The 21,183-nt window shown below is 43.6% G+C and overlaps 2 protein-coding genes across 2 annotated transcripts; one reads left to right on the top strand and one right to left on the bottom strand.

Annotated features, from left to right (window-relative positions):
• Nucleotides 1-985: 985 nt before the first annotated feature.
• On the bottom strand, nt 986-14,312 carry DNAJC8 (DnaJ heat shock protein family (Hsp40) member C8). Its single transcript, XM_081015474.1, has 9 exons — nt 14,165-14,312; nt 11,267-11,368; nt 9,294-9,350; nt 7,716-7,782; nt 7,394-7,488; nt 5,747-5,818; nt 4,628-4,719; nt 2,542-2,617; nt 986-1,765 (listed from the first exon to the last, which is right to left on the bottom strand). The coding sequence occupies exons 1-9, from the start codon at nt 14,231-14,233 to the stop codon at nt 1,643-1,645; spliced, it is 753 nt and encodes a 250-aa protein (XP_080871600.1). The 5' UTR covers nt 14,234-14,312; the 3' UTR covers nt 986-1,642.
• Nucleotides 14,313-17,167: 2,855 nt separating this feature from the next.
• Nucleotides 17,168-19,853, top strand: ATP5IF1 (ATP synthase inhibitory factor subunit 1). The gene is made up of 3 exons (XM_081015479.1): nt 17,168-17,328; nt 17,466-17,578; nt 19,602-19,853. The coding sequence occupies exons 1-3, from the start codon at nt 17,236-17,238 to the stop codon at nt 19,741-19,743; spliced, it is 348 nt and encodes a 115-aa protein (XP_080871605.1). The 5' UTR covers nt 17,168-17,235; the 3' UTR covers nt 19,744-19,853.
• Nucleotides 19,854-21,183: the final 1,330 nt, after the last annotated feature.

The following is a 21,183-nucleotide window of genomic DNA, read 5'->3' as shown; positions in this document are numbered from 1 at the left end:
TAAGTGTACCTCTGCTTCTTCGCATGTTTGCTTATCAGGCATGGCCAAACTTGACCATCCACTGGTCCTGTTAGCTAGGGATGATGGGAGTTGTAGTCCCAAAAACAGCTGCAGGGCCCAGTTTGGCCATGTCTGGCTTATATGAAAGACTGAATCCCAGAATCAGAATAGGAGTGTCAGCTGAAGGTGATGTTAGATCTTGGAGGCTTGCTAAAGCTGCACCCTGCGGGATACCTTCTTTGGAAATGTGCCCCATTTGTATAGTCTGGCCTAAAATGCCTTAGGGTGTTCCCACTGAGGACTTCCTGTAGCAACATTCATGTTCAAAAGTCATGCCTGCACTCATGCACTCAGGCATGAAGTAAGAGGAAAGATTTCTGATGAAAGTGTTTGACTATACAACCATGAAGACTGATATGCATGGCTGACAGCATGTAAATGGCTAGTTGGGTATTACCTGATGACTAAAACCCCTCACTAACAGCCCAATAACAAGAAGTGGTTTGCATGCTACAATCTTAGAATTTATTTCTTAAGAAATCACAAAAGCTTGCTGAATGGATGCACTCAGGACAGCTGCACTCTAGTATGCTTGTGAGCAGCTGAGCCACAACCCCAAATGTGTTAGATCTACTTATGTGCTACAACTATTTATAGATGTCCTCTAGCGTGCGATTGTTGTTCTGGGGCAGAGCTGGAACTGCAGCCAACTGTCTGGTGTGTGAAACTTCCTCAGAAACCAGGGTTGAGGCCGCACTTGCTGTGTTATACCTGAAAGGCACTGTCAAGGCACTGCTAGTGCAGCACATTGTACTCCTAGTTAGGGGAGCAGTTTGGTAAGCCATTCGGTACGTTGGGCAGTAGAGGCAACCTTCCACCAATGCTAGTTAAACAAATCAAACGCAGTTTCTTAAATGAGATTAAACGTTATTAGAGCAGGCAAATCTCACATTTCAGGAGCGACTTAAGCATCAACACCAAAAGGTTTTGGGTAAAAATTTATTTTACATACTGAACATTGCCACTAACTGCATATTCAATGCAAGACTTTTTATTTACAAGGGGCAGGGTCTGGTAGTCTAGTTGGCCAGTTAACTCATCTGCAATCCTGGAAGAAAGGAGTTGCCAAGCTGCAAGTCACAGCTGGGGCATACGTTCAGCTCCATGCAGCTGAGTTGGGAACTTTTGCAAAGTCCAGCTATCCATCTCCATGGCAGGCTCCAATTTTCACTACTGACAGTGGAAACTGATGCAGACAGAAACATGACAACCGGCCTAGGTGAACAAGGGAGTCACCAGGCATCAGATTCTCCAGCATCTGCCTTAGCTGGACACTCACAAGTTAGGCCTAACGACGATTTGAACAGCAACATCCTTGGAATACAGAACATTAAATTACAGGGACTACGAGGAAATGCAACAGCAGTTATGGTGGGGGTCTTCCTAAGTTAGCCAAGTGTTCTAAGTGCAGTAGGCTTGGCCCTGGACATCACATCATGAACCTCAGGGCAAATGGGCAGGAGACAGTAAATACTTTGACCAAGATTCAATCATACTGAAAACAAAGATCCTACTGGAAAAGCAAGAAAGGGTTCAACGTGACGGTAATGGGATTGTCCGCTGGAGTCTGAAAAAGCCAGGCTCATTCACGCTGCTCCATCTTCACCTTGGGGGGCCTCAAGAAGGTTCTGTTTTTCTTCTCTTTCTTCCCTTTTGTATTTGCCTGGAAATTTCTCCAGCTGTCCACACGTCCATCCCGACTTTCCTAGGTATGAGGAAGATGAGAGTGTAAACAAGAAGCAAGTGCCATGACGCCAGAGTGTCCTTTCCTGTTTATATCAAAAGGGAAGCGTTTCCTGAGACGCCTTTCAAGGAGCGCAAGTCGCCAGAAGCAGGGAAAGGGCTTCAAAGCACTAAAAGGGCGAGTTGGTGGAAGAGATTTTGTAGCAGTCTGTCTTAGTAACAACAGCTAGGGCTTGTGGGAAGAACAGAAAAGCCATATAACGAGCGGGGGGAATGTATGGGGAGGAACCACAGCTCAGTGGCAGAGCACATGCTCTGGAGTCAAAGGCTCTTGTTTCAGTACATGCTATCTCAAGTTAACAGGATTTCAGCTACCAGGGATGGGAAAGGGACATCAGGCTAAGAGTTTGGAAAGCCACTGCCAGACATGACAGCTTCATATGCAAAAGAAAAACTAAACTATACGGTTTTTGAGGCACCCTGGTGGGTGTTCCTTTGCTTCTAGAATTAATATCTGAATCTGCAGGGAATGCTGGGAGTATCCAGAACAAAGCTGTGCACTTTGGTAAAAAGGGCAGTATATGTAGGTAGGCATGCGTACATACATACATACACACACACACACACACACACACACACGTATAATAACCCTTTTGACACAAGCCTTGAAGCACAATCCTAAGCACATTTGCTCACAAGCCTGACTGAAATCAGTGGGACTTACTAGCGAATAAGTGTGCTTTGAGATTAGACTGCTAAAATGCTGATGGGACAGCCAAAGCTGCAAATAACAATTACCTCAAAATTCTTCTGCCACTCTCGCTCACGCTTGGCTTTCTCTTGAGCCTCTATTTCTTCTTCTCGTTGCCGCTTCCTAGAATAAGAGCCAGGGAGAAAAATTAGCATTGCATTCCCTGTGAGTAATGGGGACCAGGACTAGATTAAGGATCAGCGTTGCTCAGCAAGGAGACAGGATGAGTTAAGGGAGATCAGCTGGATGTTTCCCTCGACAAGGATACAGGAGACAGAACAGATGGGAGAAATCTGGGAAAGGAGTCCTATTTGTGTATATGACTCCCATCATCCCTGGCCACTGGCCATGCTGGCTGGGGCTGGTGGAAGTCAAGAGCCCAACAACATCTGGAGAGCCAGAGATTCCTCAGTATATCCACATCTCTATGCTATGACCATCCATGTATCTCCTCACCACCACCTTTTAAATTTAAGTGTGTGCCTCTGAAAATGAAACAGCGTATTGCCCATACCAAACTCTTGGCAGAGGACAGGGTACAAATTTAGCAAATATTACATTAGGCTTCTATATGGCAAGCCACCCACACTGTCTTGTATAAAGCCCTTTGGAACAGCTTGTTCCTGCTATAAGATGACACTTTTGAAAATGGGTTGAAATCTGGCATATTTTAACGCTTGCTGCAATGAAAAGGGCCTTGGGTGCAGAGTGCTGGGGCCCAAAATAAAATGCAGGACTTGGACCCGCCCAGAGGAGATGCACTTAGTACAAAAATAAACCTGGCTTCAGAGCAAAGAAAAGGGCAGAAAGCACATTAACTGGATCTCTCAGCCTACAAGCCTTGTAAAACAAAGACTGCCACCTGGAGCTCCAATCTTGATATTACAATGCAAGAGCTCTTTTCTCATACAGTATACCTAAATTATGTATTTTCTTCTAGTCATCCTAGATTATTACTTTTTCCAGTACATGAGACACACTGCAACCCACCTCATCACCTTGCAAATAACTTATGTAGTGCAATACTTTTTCTCCTACAAAACTTAAGTTTGCGGTATAAGTGGGCAGAGCACTGCTTTTGGTCATGTATTAGGTGAATTCAAATCCCTGCTCCACAATACAGCTCAGAGGGCTGCATAAGACAAGTATTCAATCCCTTAATGTAACATACATCATAAGCTAAACAAAACATCTTGTGGCAACTTAAATAATAAGAGATTTATTGTGGTATGGGCTCATGCATACAGGCATAGAATTATTTATTTTATAATGAATCCTAATCAAAACTATTTCCTAGTTTTGGCATATTTTATCTTGGAAGATTTCTGAACCACTCACATTATAGCATGCTATGCTATCACCTATTTACAGCTGTTCATAAATGGTCACCATGCCTGTCTTGTATACGTTTAAGCTTTCTGTAGAATTGTGTTGTATTTCTTGGCCATTTTTTCAATTTCAAACACAAAGGTAGGTGTATGTGTGTGATATATATTTATATACACACACAAGAAAAAAATTAACTGAGGGTAACAGTTCATGCATCTGATGAAGTAGGTTCTAGACCACACATTCTTATTACACAGCAATAAGATGTATTAGGGTTCTTTTTAAGGTGTCAAAAGCCTCTTTGTTATGTTTCTTGCAACAGATTTAACATAGCTGTCTCTCTGGGAGCATGTGTAAAGCTGCTCATTGGGTTAAGCCAGGGATCAGCAAACTTTTTCAGCAGGGGGCCGGGCCACTGTCTCTCAGACCTTGTGGGGGGCTGGACTATATTTTGGGGGGGGGGGATGAACAAATTCCTATGCCCCACAAATAACCCAGAGATGCATTTTAAATAAAAGGACACATTCTACTCATGTAAAAACACATTGATTCCTGGACTGTCCGCGAGCCGGATTTAGAAGGCGATTGGGCCGGAGCTGGCCCCTGGGCCTTAGTTTGCCCACCCATGGGTTAAGCGTTATAAAAATGCTTAATAAAATAGCATTTCCCTCCCCCTAAGTACCCCTGAGGCTACTTTTGGAAAACCCCAACAACTCAGATTTCAGATGCTGCCTACATGCTCCACGATTCCTAATTACATGGGCTTCAAGAAAACCAAACACAATACCCCACTGCTTCTCCTACCTTTCATGCATTTCTTTTGCTTCTCTTTCTTTCCTTTTAATTTCGAGTTCTGCAAAGAGCTTCATTGTCTGTTTGTACACCGCTTGTTTGAACTGTAAGAAACACAGGTTTAGCACTCATACCAAGGGCCCAGCTGCAATGTAACCTTTCATTTAATAACCCCTGGGCCTGGAAAAATGAAAAGCTTTATACAAAACTCCTTCCCCCACCCCCTTCCACAGGACTGCATGCACCAAAAAATGACACCGCAGCACACACTAGTTGGACACTTCGGAGGCCGGGACTTGAAATACTACATCTTCTACCAACCCATCACGCCGCTAGCACATTCCAGAATAATCTTTCAAGTGTTTATACAAGACGCCACCCTGTAGTAAAGTTCTTAAGAATGGAATTATTTAATAGTTTGGGAAAAGTAGCAGAGGCTGCAATCTCTGAGTAGACATGGTTAAGGCTGTCCCGTAAAACTGCAGTGAAAAGCAGTAAAAGCAGAAAAACACACAACAGTAAAATGAGGACCAAATAATGAAAAGGAAGGGAGAGCGAGCAGGGACTTCGCAAATATATATATATCTATTGGGAATACTTCCATATTACCTGCTAGCCGAGGTTTCCCAAGCAGGTCACAGTATATTTAAAACATGGTAAAACAGACTGGGCCCAGCATCAGCAGCCTGAGACAGCTGTGGCACCCAAGCAACCTGACAGTGTCCCCACCTTCAAGCCCTCCCCAGCACACCAAGTGGCTGGGTCTGAGTGAGCAGGTGGTAAACATATTGACATTAACAGAATAATGGCAACGAGGCCATACATATCAGGCACCAGGTCTGGGAGTGCTGTCATTTAGGTGTTCCTCAAGTAGCACTGTGGGGGAATTTACATAGCAACAGCCTGGCTGTCCAGCACTCATAAGAGTGATGTTGCATCCCACCACCTGTTAAGTCTACTGGGGGCCCACAAATGTAAGAGGGGACCCAAAAGGCACTCAGGAGCCTCCAGCCTCAAGGCCTCAGATGTTCCAAGATGTGCATTGCTCCCAAATCATAAATCAACGAGATACACCCCAGGCCTGGGAGAACCCAGCCCTGCCAACCAAGTATATCCTGCTGGTCAACTTACTACTTCTTGATCATCTTCTTCTATGTTGGTTGGCCTGCCTTCTTTCTTTAACTGTTTCTTTTTCTCTTTTGCCTAAAAAGGTATCACAGGTAAGGAGCACAGAAATCTTAGAGTCTGAACTGCACTAGGCTTGTTATCACTTCTGCGGCCCATTCCAACAGCCACAAGATCAATCAGAACAGGCACTGATGTCATGGGCCCCGAGTGAAAACTGATTTCCGAATTTGTTTACTTTTTACTGCCTGGATATGCAAGTTAAAAATATAAAAATGCAAGTACAAGGAGACATGATCAGTGATAATACTACGGATTATTTTTTAAAGAAAAGTTTATAGTTATCCTGCTTAAAGGAGGCTAGCTAAAAAGACTGCAAGCTGAACAGAAGTTGGACACTCTGTAACTTTCTCTTACTTCCCACATATATGTCATTATGGTCAGGCCCTCTCAGAAGTCTATAGAGTCCCAGGCCACCTCCAGCTTTTGGGACCCCTAGCTATAATAATAATAATTTAAAAATGATGACATATGTGGGGAGGGAGGTATAGAAAAAAGCCGGTGGTTGGTTGGCTTGATAGTCACCTGATCTTAAGAGAACATGCTGATCTGTCTAATCTTGTGCCATCAAGAACTGATATCTTTTTATTCATATGTATAAGTTACAGTTCTTTAACGTGGCAAAATCTTTATCAGTTAACAAACAAATCATGTCTTTTGCTACATCTCATCTCTTACTTGCTTAAAAATGCATCTCTAAGTTGAGAGTGTGTCACATCTGTGTGTGATGCACATTTTAAAAAATTCTGAACGCCAAAGAAATGAAAAGCATCTAAAATTAGGCACAGGCCAAATGCATCCCCCTCCACCCCCGCTGGATTCACCCTGGTTATGATACAGGATTCCAGTTCAGTCCCAAACAGTTTCCCATTTGCTTTTAACAAAGCTCATTTTCTAGCTCTGCAATATTCTGCTTTTGGGGCTGGTTGGAGACAAAGGAGAGGAGTAAGGAATTTAGACAAGGATGGAAAATTAGGCAGCATTCTAGTGCCTCTATAAGCTCCTCACCCATCACATACTCAAAGGTAAAGTGGCACAGCAAGAATTCAATCTAATTCAACAGCAAGAATGTGAGCAATGTGGGAGCAGAGAGCTCTGAAGGGATATGGCCTAGCCAAACTAAAGCACTGAACACATGTAAATGTTTAAACATAATCCACTCAAGCTTGTGTCTAGGATGATATATGGTAGAAAGTATCATAATAAATCAATCCTATCTCCCATCCGCAAAAAATTTCAAGTTACATTTTTTTCCTAGCAGAATTTTAATAAGACAGCTTCAAAATAAGTTTAAATGATCTATTAGATTTCATCTGCATAATATACATTCATCAAATTCCAAGCACCAATAGTTACATTTGGTATGCCTCCCCGTTCCCATTTCTAACATTTCAGTTCTAGTTATATTTGCAGAAAATCAAAATCATGGTTGAATAAAATACAGAAAAGCTCTGTTCTAACCTGAACTATGATGAGGAAACACTTTAGCTCTCGGCAAACATAAAATTGCACCCCCTCCCTAGGCATCAAGCTCAGTCGCTTAATCCCCTCCCTCAAATCAGAGGCTAGCTGTCACACACCCACGGTACTTACAATGTGCTCTACATATTCCTTTCCAGCCTGTATCACGTCCAAGGCCCTCTTCTTTTGTTCCTGGTCCAGCAACAACTTGTATGCTTTGTCGACAGCTGACAAACCAAACATTTCTATCAGCACACTCAACATAACTTGAATGGTCTACACTGCTTATGCGATCAGAGCTTGAGAAAACACTAAGCCGTGTTTATTTCCAGAGATCCAACAGAGCAGCAGTAGGCAGCTCTCTTTCCAAGCTCTAGCATCAAACCCAACCGCATTCATTTGGTGCAATGCTAGCATCTGGAGCTTTGGAAACACAGGAAAATCAGCGAGGTACCTTCAAATGCCTTCTGTGCCCTTTCAGGATCATCTTGGTTTTTGTCGGGATGCACCAATATGGATAACTGTAAAAGACAGAGTAAAAATGTACTTTTATCAAAAGGTGTGCTGTTATCACAGGGCTACCCATAACAGAATGCTCTGCTTTCGCTTCTCTGCCTTGTTTATTAATAAAATGGCACCAAACATTTGCCACTCATTCTCCTCTTTTTGGAATAAGCCCTTCATCTGGATTCCCAGGCCTCCCCAATCTCAGCAAAGCAGCTGAGTAGATCAAATGAAGAAACCCACCCCAAATAACTACGGATTTGTGGACCTTAATACTGTGAATCTTTGTATAGATATTCAGTTAGGGCAAACTAATTTCCTAGAGGGCCCTCAAATCTTGCTCCCCTGCAATTTATTCAAACTGTGAATAAAAAAACAACACCAAAGTATTCACATCTGTGATTTCACAGTGCAAGACCAGGACTTGTTACCTGGTGCAAAATTTGGCATTTTGAGAGTCTCAGCTTCAATTTCAAATAAAACAAAACAACACACACAACTTCCATACTATTTAGTTGGAAGAGATAGCTTGCAAAAATGAGTAGTCTCTGATGCAACCTAAGTCAGAACTGAACTTCCAGTGCTCAAGGAATTAGAACGGCGGTGGAGATGGGGCTTCAGGGTTACTTGCACAGTCCCAACCTATGACACATGGCACATCCCAAACAAATACAGTGGTACCTTGGTTCTGCCTTGGTACTCAAACAACTTGGAACCCAAACACTGCAAACCTGGAAGTAAGTGTTCTGGTTTGCGAACTTTTCTCAGGAGCTGAACGTGTTCCATTTTGAGTGTCACACTTCTGATTTGAGTGCCACGCTTCCTTTTTGGGTATTACTCTGAGGTCTGCCTGTTTTTGGTATTTATTTTGTGTTTTTTGTTTTTGTGGCTCTTTTTTTTTGTTTTTGTGACTGTGTGGAACCCAGTTCAGCTACTGATTAATTGTGTGACTGCAATACACAGTTTATTGCTTTCATTTTATGGATCAATGGTCTCGTTAGATAGTAAAATTCATGTTAAATTGCTGTTTTAGGGGTTGTTTTTAAAAGTCTGGAACAGATTAATCCATTTTGCATTACTTTCTATGGGAACGCATGCCTTGGTTTTGGAACGCTTTGGTTTTGGAATGGACTAAATTTGAGAACCAAGGTACCACTGTAGTAGTAAAAATAAATAAACTGTTAAATAACTAGTTCTCTAACAAATACTCTGGCTAGGCATGTGTATATGAACATACAGGTTACCTAGTAACCAGTAGGACATGAAACCAAATTTGGGTATAATTATGCCACCAAGTATACATTCTGGGAAAACAAACCCCAAGTTTTTCTAGGGGAAGCTCATATCCAACTTCAAAGCCATTGTTGTTTGTCTGCAAATACTAGGGGAGAACACTTTTCCTCCTACTTCTGCCATATCCTGGCTAATATAGTAGCCATTGTCTTTGAAGGAGAAGTACTTTCCCCTCTCCTCACATGATTTGCTCCAAGGCTCTTTGTATTACAAAAATAACAACAGAGGCATGTACCTGACGGAATCTCTTCTTTATCTCCTCATCTGTAACTTCAGGGTCCAACTGCAACACCTGGAAGAGACCAAAGTAACATCATCATAAGCAGCTACATTCTGAGCCTTTCTGCAATCTGGAAACTACACAAAACTTTCTTCAGCAGAAGGGTTACACTCCAGCAGACGAGGCTGTGATAACATGTCATGCCAAAACTCATGCTCTTTCCCAAGCTTACATCTTTGGTTATGCAACTGGATCCAGGCCTGTGTGTGCCTAAATGAGCATTTTTTTCTTTGGTACACAGACTGAGAAACTGACAGAAGTGGCTTCCTTGAAAGAGGACTGCCTCAGAAAAACCTATATACAAATAAACTCATTTTCCAGGTGATGACAGATATGTAGCCCACATCATCCATGTTTAAGAGGTAGACACCAACAGGCTCAGAAAACAATGTTTGCAAAAATATAAAACCTTGGGTCAGGGGGCTTAGGTGAAAAAGTCCCCAAACAGCCCAGTGACCGTTGAATGTTCACTGGCTATGGATATCATAGAATCATAGAGTTGGAAGAGACCACAAGGGCCATCGAGTCCAACCCCCTCCAAGCAGGAAACACCATCAGAGCACTCCTGACATATGGTTGTCAAGCCTCTGCTTAAAGACCTCCAAAGAAGGAGACTCCACCACACTCCTTGGCAGCAAATTCCACTGTCGAACAGCTCTTCCTGTCAGGAAGTTCTTCCTAATGTTTAGGTGGAATCTTCTTTCTTGTAGTTTGGATCCATTGCTCCGTGTCCGCTTCTCTGGAGCAGCAGAAAACAACCTTTCTCCCTCCTCTATGTGACATCCTTTTATATATTTGAACATGGCTATCATATCACCCCTTAACCTCCTCTTCTCCAGACTAAACATGCCCAGCTCCCTTAGCCGTTCCTCATAAGGCATCGTTTCCAGGCCTTTGACCATTTTGGCTGCCCTCCTCTGGACACGTTCCAGTTTGTCAGTGTCCTTCTTGAACTGTGGTGCCCAGAACTGGACACAGTACTCCAGGTGAGGTCTGACCAGAGCAGAATACAGTGGCACTATTCCCTTGATCTAGATGCTATACTCCTATTGATGCAGCCCAGAATTGCATTGGCTTTTTTAGCTGCTGCGTCACACTGTTGGCTCATGCCAAGTTTGTGGTCAACCAAGACTCCTAGATCCTTTTCACATGTACTGCTCTCAAGCCAGGTGTCACCCATCTTGTGTGTGTGTGTGTGTGTGTGTGTGTAAAACCAGGGCAGAGCGGAGAATGGAATGGAGTATCCTAGAAAACAGCATGGCTGGCAGGCGCAAATAATAAGATGTAATAAAAAAAATTAAAGGTATAAGAGTGGGACAGAGACAATATTAAATTAAAAGCATTTGCAGATGACGTGGTGATATCTGTAGAACCAATAGAGTCAATCCCAAAAGTATTACAAGAGATTTAAAAAACTGGAGATGTAGCAAGTCTTAAGATTAATAAAGACAAAACCAAACTCATGGTAAAAAATATGAATGATGAGAGTTAAAATAAATTACAAGATGTGTCAGGTCTAAAGACTGAAAGGAAGGTTAAGTATCTAGGTGTATGGTTAACAGCAAATAATATAAATCTGCATAAAGATAATTATGTAAAAACCTGGGAAGATATTAAAAGAAATTTGCAAATTTAGGACAGAAAGAGGAGTAAGTCGAGTTATGAAATGTTAAAATGATTGTAAAACTATTGAAATGTGTATATCTAAAAATCATAAATAAAACATCTGAACAAGAGCACTCTACACTGCAACACTTTGTGGCAGGTACTCTTTGCAGGTGCAAACTCAAGAGACAAGTATGACATTGCAGCTTCCATCTGCCTTAAAGAAAGTGCTAGCTATGAACTGAGCATGACTGTCAATCACACAATAAACAAATTAACAGCTGTAAAAAAAATCGTATGAATGAAAATGTGCTTGGACTTACCTCAAATGGATTCAGATTGAAATAGGATGATCCAGGTCTAGTAAGCCTCTCAATCTGGTTTTTTGACGTTAGAACAGAGTCCCGCTTTTCTATTTGTTTCACCTGCAGAAATTAAACAGCCATCAATTATTAAAACTGTACATTATTAAAACATATGTTGAAAGGAACATCTGTAAATAAAGGTTATCTTCAGAGCCCAAGAGCAAAGCATCATTATGGGTTGGATTCAGTGATGCACTCAGAGAAGTGCTGCTCATGCTGGAAGGAGTGGAAAGCAATTTTGACTGATCCCTCCTCCTCCAGCAAGCCCCTGCCACCTGAACAGCTGCCCCGGAGGGTCAGGAGACCTTTGCAGCAACATGAGAGGCAGTATGGGGTACTTCAGGGAAAACTGGTACAAACTGTCTTCCCTGTCCCTTCCTCAAAACAAATTACATTGCTGGAAAAAAATATATTTTCCAGATGTGTGAATAATATATGGTGCATGCCAGAACCATATTTGTAGTGCAACAGGTTTCAAAATAAAGGAGATGGATACTGGTTTGTGAATTCAGTGATATAGTATAGGCTTTCTTTTGAGTGTATATATTATTATCATTATTTCATTCTGCTCTTACATGAAGTTCCAAGAAGTCTCCCATTAAAGGAGTTAACCAGGTCTACCATACCTGCTTGGCTTCTGCAATGTTACAGCATCAGGTGCTGCCAAATGACTAACTGAACCATGGTATAGACATTTATTATAATGAAGGCTGATATTCTCTGAATGACGATTTCTGTGCCCGATACCAGTTTCTGCATTTGCACATTGAAATCATATGGTACAATCCTGCACCAAGTAAGTGCCAGTACTCAAACATGTGGATCGGACTGTGAGGTATCAAATTCCAGAGGGCACACAACTGCAGCTGCATTAATTATTCCAGGTGTGCACCGACAACTGTTAGTCACTTAGAAGACTTTACACAGGATGGATACATTAAACCAGGCATCCCCAACCTTTGGCCCTCCATATGTTTTGGACTACAATTCCCATCATCCCTGATCACTGGTCCTGTTAGCTAGGGATGATGGGAGTTGTAATCCCCAAAACACCTGGAGGGCCGAGTTTGCCTATGCCTGGGTTACAGGGAACATGTTACTCCCCTGTTAAAATAACTTCACTGGCTACTGGTCCATTTCTGGACACAACTCAAAATAATAGTTCTGACCTAAGCCCTATTGGGCTTGGGCCCCAGGCTGCCGTACAGACTGTGCTGATCTTCAAGCTGCTGCCAGGACAAATAATATTTTAACTGCTGCATTTACATACACAGAGATGTTATTTTAATTATCAGTTTTGTGCAACTTATGGTTATTATACTGTAATTTAATAAACGCTGCTTTTAAATGTTGCAAACTGCCTCGGATCCCCCACTTGGGGAGAAAGGCAGGATGCAAGTAAATAACACCCAACAAGCCCTGCAGTGTGAGTCAATGCGTCTTATCCACAGGGCGGTGGGTTAGTGGTCCCAGATAAGCAGAAATAGGACTACAGCCACTTTTAAGAAAGCCCTGTAGTTAACAAAGTATGTGATGGCCACAGTATGCCCTTTTTAAATGTGTTGAGGGGTGTTATACTGGGTTGTGGTTGCTGCTGTTATTTTGATTATGCACTTTGCAGTTTTATATTCTGATTTTATCCTGCGAACCGCCCTGAGACCTGAGGGTATAGGGCGTTATATAAATTCAATTAATGCTGTAACAACAACTCCATGCACACAGCGCCGCATTTACATATAAGCTAAACAAGCTATACAGCTTAGGGCCCCACTCTCTTGGGGCCCCCCAAAAATGTAAAGAAAAAAAACCTGGATGTACATTTCCAAAATACAAGTTAAAAAACAAATAAGACCTACATACAGCAACAGTCTTTTGTGTTGTGTAGCTCTTATGATGCAAGTAATGGGCCCCGGCTACGAGCCTGCTCCCTAAAATATCACTAGGTGCTCATTTCTATATATAGGGTGACTACATTCTGCATCATGGACTGGTTTCATGGCAACATGTGCAAATGGCTTTAGATATTTATTAGGTCCAGAAATTACCATATAGCATATACAGTGGTACCTCTGGTTGCGAAAGGGATCCATTCCAGAGGCCTGTTCGCAACCTGAAGAGCCCGCAACCTGAAGCGCCATATCTGTGCAGGTGCGTGGCGTGATTTGGTGCTTGTGCGCAGGCGCGAAGCGCGATTTAGCACTACTGTGCATGCGCAAGCAGCAAAACCCGGAAGTAACCCTTTCCGGTACCACGGGATGCAACCTGAAAAAACGTAACATGAAGCAAACATAACATGATGTATGACTGTATTCAACACAAAAAACTGCGACTATTTGTTGTTGACAAAGGACAGCTGGACATATAAAAGGCCCCATTACCTTCAATAGCTTAGGGTCTCATCAAACCTAAATCCGGCCCTGCATGCACACCAGATGAGGAATGGGTCCCTCTGCCCCTTCCTTCACCATTAAAGACCCTCCCCGGGGTCCCCGCAAAAACACCAGATTGGCAACCCCAGGCAGCCATAGCCAGGACAGTCGGGGGGGGGGGGTTCAAGAGAGGCCCTGGGGAACCGCCGATGCTCTAGTCATGCACCCCGCAGTAACACCCATAAATGGGCCCCTCCGCCCCAGGGAGCGGGGGGGGTGAGGTGGGAACGGCAGAGGGACAGGCGCGTCCCTGCCGCCCTCGCGGGACAGGAGTCGCAGGGAGCCCCAAAGGAAGAGGCCAGGAAGGGAGGGAGCGCCTTGTGGATCTCCCCCCGCGGCCTAGCCAGCGCCAAGGCCCGAGGAGGGCGAGGGAAAGCGGGGGGGGCTCGAAGCGCAAGGGGGGGAAAGGGGCCCAGGGACTCCGCACCTCCGTGTAGAAAGTGAGAAACGCCTCCTCGGCGCCGCGGCCCGCCTCTCGCTCCGCCGGGGTCGCCATCTCTCGCGCCACGTGACCCTCCGCTCGACCTTCCCACGTGATACGGACCCCCTTTCCTCTCCCTCCTCGGCTGAAGCCGCCGACACGTGACCGGCAGCTGCCCGCCTTGCCTCGGAGGGGACGGGAGGGGCTCTTAAAGGGCCAGTGCGGGGTTGCAGCGGCTGTCAGTGCGTTTTATGTCGCAGGTCTCTTGCCACCGGCAGCAGGTGTGCTGTAGCAACCAACGGGGCTAAGCGACATGGCAGCTTTCCCCCTCCCCCTCCACAAGGGACGTTGTTAGCCTGCCCTTCTGAACTTATGGTCAGTTCTCCTTCTCTCCTTCCGCCTCAACCCTGTGAGGTGGGTTCCACCCAAATCCTTATCAGGTCAATGCTAATGGTGCATACATACAAACATATTCCAAGTTTGGGGCAAGTACTCCTGGGTGAGAGAATCCCAGCAGAGAAAGTCACAAAATAGACAGTGAAGTAGGGTATGGAAATATAGGCTGTTGGTCCTTCCAAGTGAGTTCTAAAATGTCCCTCTTCCCCCACGCAGGAAAAGGCCACACGTTTGGCAAGTTACAAATTGGTTTACTTACCAAACCCTTCAAAGGTCTGGTTCATGTGGTTTTCCATACATCAGTCAGAAGCAGTAAAACCTTTTTTTCGTTACAAAGTAGTGAAAGTTTCTAAATTATTGGTATGGGAACACAAGAATGGCTGGTGAGAGCAATGTGGCTGAGCTGGAGCAAACCAGCTCAAAGTTCTTCACAGACTGTGTTTCTTGGGTAGACTAAGAGGGGAGACAACACAAATGCTTTATTTGCCTACCTGCTCCCACCAAGCTAAGGGGAAGTGACATAGATAAGCCTGGCAAGACAACTTACTCTATGGTACTACTGTGGTTCAATTTAAGTAAGCATAAAGTATTGTGCAAACATTCTAACTTCACATACACATGAGCTGGTAAAATATATCCCCAATATCTGAAAAAGATACTGGGGTCATTTGGATAGCTCAAGTGAAAATGTCAATGCAGTATGCAGCTGCTGTGAAAAAGTGGATTTCTTGCTAGGAAAAACCAAAGGGTTCTACACACACACACACACACACACACACACACCCTTTGCATCCAGGTAAGCAAGAGGCATTGTTGTAGTTCAATGATACATTCAGCCAGGCAAAAGTACCTGAGAAGGGTGCAGAGCAGTGGCAGTATGGAATATGGCTTGGGTCAAGTGTCTATTAGAGAAACTAGGCAAGGTGGGTGTTTTTGGCCGCTTTTGTGAAGCCTTGTAAATAAAATGAAATATTATGCACGGTTCTGGTCACTGTATCACCAAAAGGATATTGCACTGTTGGAAAAGGTGAAGAAAAAGGCAACAGATTGGTAGGACAGAGCCACTCCCTTATGAGAAAAAAGTTACATTTGGGATTTTTTAGTTGGGAAAAAGACAAGTAAGGGGGGTATATGAGAGAGGTTTATAAAATTATGTATGGTATGGAGAAAGTAGATAGAAGTTTTTCTCACTCTTTCATAACCTAGACGCTGGGGCTATCCAATGAAGTTGAATGGTGGAAGATTCAGGACAGACAAAATGATGTACTACTTCACACAGTACGTTTTTAAATGATGGAGCCATGAGAAGTGGTGATGGTTTCCAATTTGAACAGCTTGAAAAGAGGTGTAAACCAGTTAATGTCATCAGTGCCTTCTAGTCATGTAGGATGTACTACCTACAGATTGAATTGGCTTTTATGTTTCTGTTTTTACTCTGGTCTATGGACTAATGCAATCTAGCTCTTTTTATGAATTGGCTTGCAACCTGCATTTTATATGTCTACAGTGGTACCTCAGGTTACATACGCTTCAGGTTACAGACGCTTCAGGTTACAGATTCTGCTAACCCATAAATAGTACCTTGGGTTAAAAATTTTGCTTCAGGATGAGAACAGAAATCGTGCGGCAGCAGCGAGGGGCCCCATTAGCTAAAGTGGTACCTCAGGCTAAGAACAGTTTCAGGTTAAGAACGGACCTCTGGAATGAATTAAGTTCTTAACCCAAGGTACCACTGTACTCATAAGTAAATTCCATTGAGGCCTACTCTATTCCCAGCTCAGGAATGGAAGGCAAAATACTGGTGGACAACAAGAGGTTTAAAGCCACTCTCAAGGCAAAAGAAAAGCAGTATAAGCACCGAAAATTGGGGAACACTGGCCTGTGAGCGCTCCAATTGCAGAATAGCTTCTACCCAAGGCATCATGGATTTTGAAGAAGCACGAATATTGGATGAAAGGGAGAAATGAGCAAAGAGGAAGACGCGTCTGGAAAATCCTCAGTGTGATCAATTCCCACCTGGAAACCTATGTCCCCACTGTGGAAGGACGTGTGGATTCAGAATTGGCCTCCAGAGTCATGTAGGAACACACTGCTAAAGCTGCATTCATGAAAGGCAATTTTACTTGGCCACTAGTGATCGCCAAATATGCCCAACACAGTACTACTGAGCTCAAGGCACGTGTGCTGGGGATGGCATTAGGTCTATGTAACCCCAGTGCTTTTTCCTGGGGGTACGCATACCCCCTAAACGTTTTGTGAATCTAAGTTTGGCCTCTTTGAGGGGCAGCATTTCAATATGAGTAGGAAAATGAGTGTGTCCCTAAACATTTTTTAACTATCACTACATTCCTCCTTCGGCGAACTGGCCGGGAATAACTTACACCACCATGACAAAAAAAAACCACACACGAGCCTTGCAATCTGATGCCGGAAGTTCAGAATGTGAGCGTCCGTCGCCTTTCTTCCCCTCTACCTTTCATATCTCTATGATTTCGCCTTCCTCCCTTTCCACTTCCGCATGACCTTCAGGGCGAAACGTCGATTGGTCCGCTTTGTCTCGTTCCTTCGCCCTGATTGGCCCTTGCTTTACTCCTCCCTCATTTCCGGTTCCCAGACAGGAAGGCGCATCATCAGATTTTGCTGGGGCTGGTTCCACGCCCCTCGACAAGGGCAGACTTGAGATGGCTGCGGTGGGTTCCGTCCTGAGGTGCGGTTTTCGAGGAGCCCTGGCGTTGCCCCAGCAACAGCGGGCCTGGAGCTCTGGCGCCGACCAGGTACTGGGCTGGGGTGAGGTGGGCAGCGGAGGGCTTCGGGGCCGCGAAAGGCCTCGGCAGGCGCGGTTGGAAGAGGGAAGCGAATCTGGAGCCTGATCCTCCTTTTCTCCCCTTGTTTCCCCTCTTCCCTCCCTCAGCTGGGCGAGCTGGGCAAAGGTGCTGGGAAGGGCGGCGGCGGAGGCGGCGCCGTCCGTGAAGCTGGCGGGGCCTTTGGGAAGCGGCAAGCCGCCATGGAGGAGCGCTACTTCAGGTACGTTGCCCCTTGCATGTCGACATCTTCTTTCCTCCCTCCACCCCCGCCATCCTACCTGCTGCCTAAATGTACTGGTGGAAGCGTCACGCCTAGTTCTGGGTCGTGTCCACGTAGTGGCTACTAAAAGACGGATCTGCAACTTGTACTTTTGTATTTTTGGATATAGTTTTTGGGAGAGGAGGCGTTCGTAGGATTTGTTCAGCTCCTCTCTCTCTTTTGGCCTTGTGTGCCAAAATAAACTGGCGAATTGTTTTAGGTTGCTGGATTATTATTTTAGTGGATTGTGTTATTTACCTAAGTGTTGTGTGTGGATTTTTTTTGGTAAATTCTTTGTTATAATGTTTTAAATATTGTTTAAAACTTATCATGTTTTTGCCACTTAAAATGCAGGACATACATTTATTAAAGGAAATGCCTGTCCCTTTCTTTCTCCCCTGCTTTTGGTGACTCGGTGGAAGCAAACTAATGGGCTTTTTTTTTTTTTTTACACAAAACAGTGACTTTGCTTTATGTACATTTTGAACTCTGCACAGAAATGCCATAGACTCCAGTCCCTGAATTGTACGGACGTTTAGCCCCATTGATCACATTTTTGCTCTGTTTGTGTAAATGAGCTACCTGCTCCTCTATTAAGAATAGCACTTCACTCATCTGATGTTGGATATAGATTATAAAAGCTTATACCACAATAAACAAATTTAGTTATTGCACTACTTTTTTTTCTTTTAGTTTTTGTTCTTTTCTTCTAAGAGTTAAATTGAAACATAAATCATGATGGTTCATCTTTCTCTTCTTCCCCTGCCCCAGCCTTTAAGGAGATGGGCTGAGGTGGAAATGTGATTTGATGCAGAAAAACAGCAGAAGGGGGAAGATTGAGTCTTTTTAATGTTTTTGTCTTCTCAAAAAATTAATAATCATCAGTTCAGGGCTTTTATTACAGACAATATATTGTAATATGTAGCTTGGCATGTGGCTGTAGTAGTTGCAAGCATCCTCAGAGGCTTACTTAACTCAGTGGAACTTGTGTAGAAGTAAATGTGGAAGGAATGCTTAGTCTGTTTATTCCATTGAAGATACTTAATGACAGGTACTATCTTAGAAAGTTAACCAAAAGCCAGTGCAGTATACTGGTTACACTAGAGAATTGGACTAGGAAGACCCAACACTATTATTTCTCAGCCTAAGGTGCAAGATTGTGATGGGAAAGAACCATCACAATGGCTTGAGCTCTTTGAAGGAAAGGCAGAATATTAATGTAGTAATAGTAAATATTACAGGAATCAAACTCCGTGGCAAACCTTGGAAAATAGCGGTTGCTTAACTGCCTACCTTATGGTTTGTTTTGTGCCCTCTGAATGAGCTGGACTATTTTTATTATATTACTGTATCTGCTGACTGTGGTGTATGGGGTGTTAGAGGAGGGGTAGTACCTCTAGTGGTACTGTGCTCCTTCTGGGGTAGGTTGTCCATCTTTGGTCCCCACCATGCACTCAGTTATCTGTGGCTCCTATAAACTGTCAGCATGCAACAACAGCCACAGCCCTGGAAACAGCTTCAACTGGTCAGCTAAACCAGGTGAGGGTAGCCAATGGGTCTCAAACCGTCAGGGGGTTATGGACTTCCCCTGCATGCGAAGACAGGCTCTGGCAGATAGGGCATACAAGACGTTTAGAGTACATCAGCAAGACCAAGAGGGAGTTTTTATTGTCTGGGCAGCCCAGGTTCTCCATACACACAGCCCAGGCTTCCGCCCCGGAGAAATCACATTGATGTTGCTAATGCAGCGCAATCCATTGTTTCTCAAGATAGACAGATGTCAACAAGTATCTGCTGAATATGGGTGAAGGTGTGAAATGGTGAGGCTGCACCTACAATTGTACACATCTAATAGGCTTGCTAAGGTTGCATATGTAGATGGGGGTACACTGTATTGCCCTATCTTTTGTGCATTGTCTTTAGCTGAAACTTGAATGATTAGCTGTGGTAATCTTCATTATTAATTCATACCATACTATTGCAGGGAGAAAGAGAGAGAACAATTGGCAGAATTGAAAAAACATCATGAAGATGAAATACAACATCAGAAGAAAGAAATAGAGCGCCTGCAGAAGGAAATTGAACGCCATAAGTACAAGCTCAAGAAGCTTACTGATGATGATTAAGTAAATTCCGTCCTTATCGGTGTGAGATGTATCTGGCATTGCTTTAAATATGGTGTCTGCCGACATCCAAGGTCTTGCTCTTATCAGTGTGAAATAAACAACTCACTCTCTTCCTGCTCAGTTTTTTTCTTACTTAGCAGCATATCTAGCCATAATTATGTCTACTGAATCTTCCCCCTCCCCCAGGGTGAGATGGCAGGGGGTTACATTAAAGATTGCTAGCAAAGTCTCACATTGAGGAGCAATTTGGGATGTAATGATTGCATTACCAAACCATTTTTCTTACTGTTTTGTGCACCTTTTTCTTGTAACTGTTGGCAAATATAACACTCCCTTTGCATTAGTCACTTGCTACTACATCAGGAGTGGGAAACATGTACCTCTCCAAATGCTGTTGGACTTGAAACTCCCTTTACTTCCAGCCTGTGTGGCCAGAATGGTGTGAGCTGACACCCAGCAACACAATTAGTGCCATAGAATGAATGTGGACTGTGAACACTAGTGAAATTATAGCTAAGAGAAACCACTTTTATATCAGAATCCAGTATTTCTCATCAAGCCCAAATGATTATTCCCAACAGAAGCATTTTGCCCAGTAAAGCAGGGCCAGCATCAGAACCTGGTATCCTTGGACAGTTGCCTCAGAACCCTGCTAGATGTCTGATATAGGCTGCCTTTAAAAAGGAGAGGTTTTGTCTCAGAACCTCTAGTTTTTGGAGGATCAAAAAGCAGCATGGAGATGTTTGAAAAGGGCTTTCAAAAAACCCATGCTGCTCATTCTAGTCCTAATAGTTGGGGCTTCAAAGTGTAGTGTCAGCTGCTTGATATGTTGGTGACTGCCCACCAGTGATCATTAGCCAAGATGGGCATGGAACAAGCACAGGCAACACCAAATTGCTAAATTGAGTATGAATAAACAACTGGAATAAATTCAATGAAATCAAAGAGAATGAAAGATCGGGACACTTCCGCTACGGTTTCTGATTTATCAGTAACATCCAAGTCTGAACAGACACAAACAAACCCTACAGAATTATATCAGCATGGCAAGTATGCCTACCAACCACATTTCAGACAGGATGTAATATAGCCTTACACAGTGCAAAGAAGAGAAGGGTTTGTTGAAAGAGGGCATGCTTTGCATTCAAAGTTTCCAAGTCCAAACTTTGGCAATTCCAGATGGAGCTGGGGAAAATACTTTCTGAAAGTCTAGTCAATGCACTGCAGATGATGCTGAGCTTAATGAATCAATGGTCTGATTCGGTACAAGGCAGCTTCCTGTATTTCTAAACACAAGTGTGCCACTAAGAATAACTTTGCCACCATTACTGACACAAAATAGGCTTTGAAATGACAACCAAGCACCTTCAACTGGATTCATCGTGGGTTATTTCCCATTTTGTTTCCTTCTTACTGAAATGATAAACACCTCTTAGGCTG

Source organism: Podarcis pityusensis (genome assembly GCF_964106645.2).
Source record: "Podarcis pityusensis genome assembly, chromosome: 8".
In the NCBI taxonomy this organism is placed as follows: domain Eukaryota; kingdom Metazoa; phylum Chordata; class Lepidosauria; order Squamata; family Lacertidae; genus Podarcis; species Podarcis pityusensis.
Note: the sequence above shows the minus strand (reverse complement) of the source record. Positions and strands in the feature narration are given on the sequence as shown.

Bases quoted from the DNA above. Each gene is read 5' to 3' on its own strand.
- ATP5IF1 (XM_081015479.1), top strand. From the start codon at position 17,236: ATGGCTGCGGTGGGTTCCGTCCTGAGGTGCGGTTTTCGAGGAGCCCTG. The intron at 17,329-17,465 runs GTACTGGGCTGG...TCCCTCCCTCAG, and splicing joins GGAGCTCTGGCGCCGACCAG to CTGGGCGAGCTGGGCAAAGG. The intron at 17,579-19,601 runs GTACGTTGCCCC...ATACTATTGCAG, and splicing joins ATGGAGGAGCGCTACTTCAG to GGAGAAAGAGAGAGAACAAT.
- DNAJC8 (XM_081015474.1), bottom strand. From the start codon at position 14,233: ATGGCGACCCCGGCGGAGCGAGAGGCGGGCCGCGGCGCCGAGGAGGCG. The intron at 11,369-14,164 runs GTGCGGAGTCCC...TAATTTCTGCAG, and splicing joins TTCTCACTTTCTACACGGAG to GTGAAACAAATAGAAAAGCG. The intron at 7,783-9,293 runs GTACATGCCTCT...TGTCTTTTACAG, and splicing joins TAAAGAAGAGATTCCGTCAG to TTATCCATATTGGTGCATCC.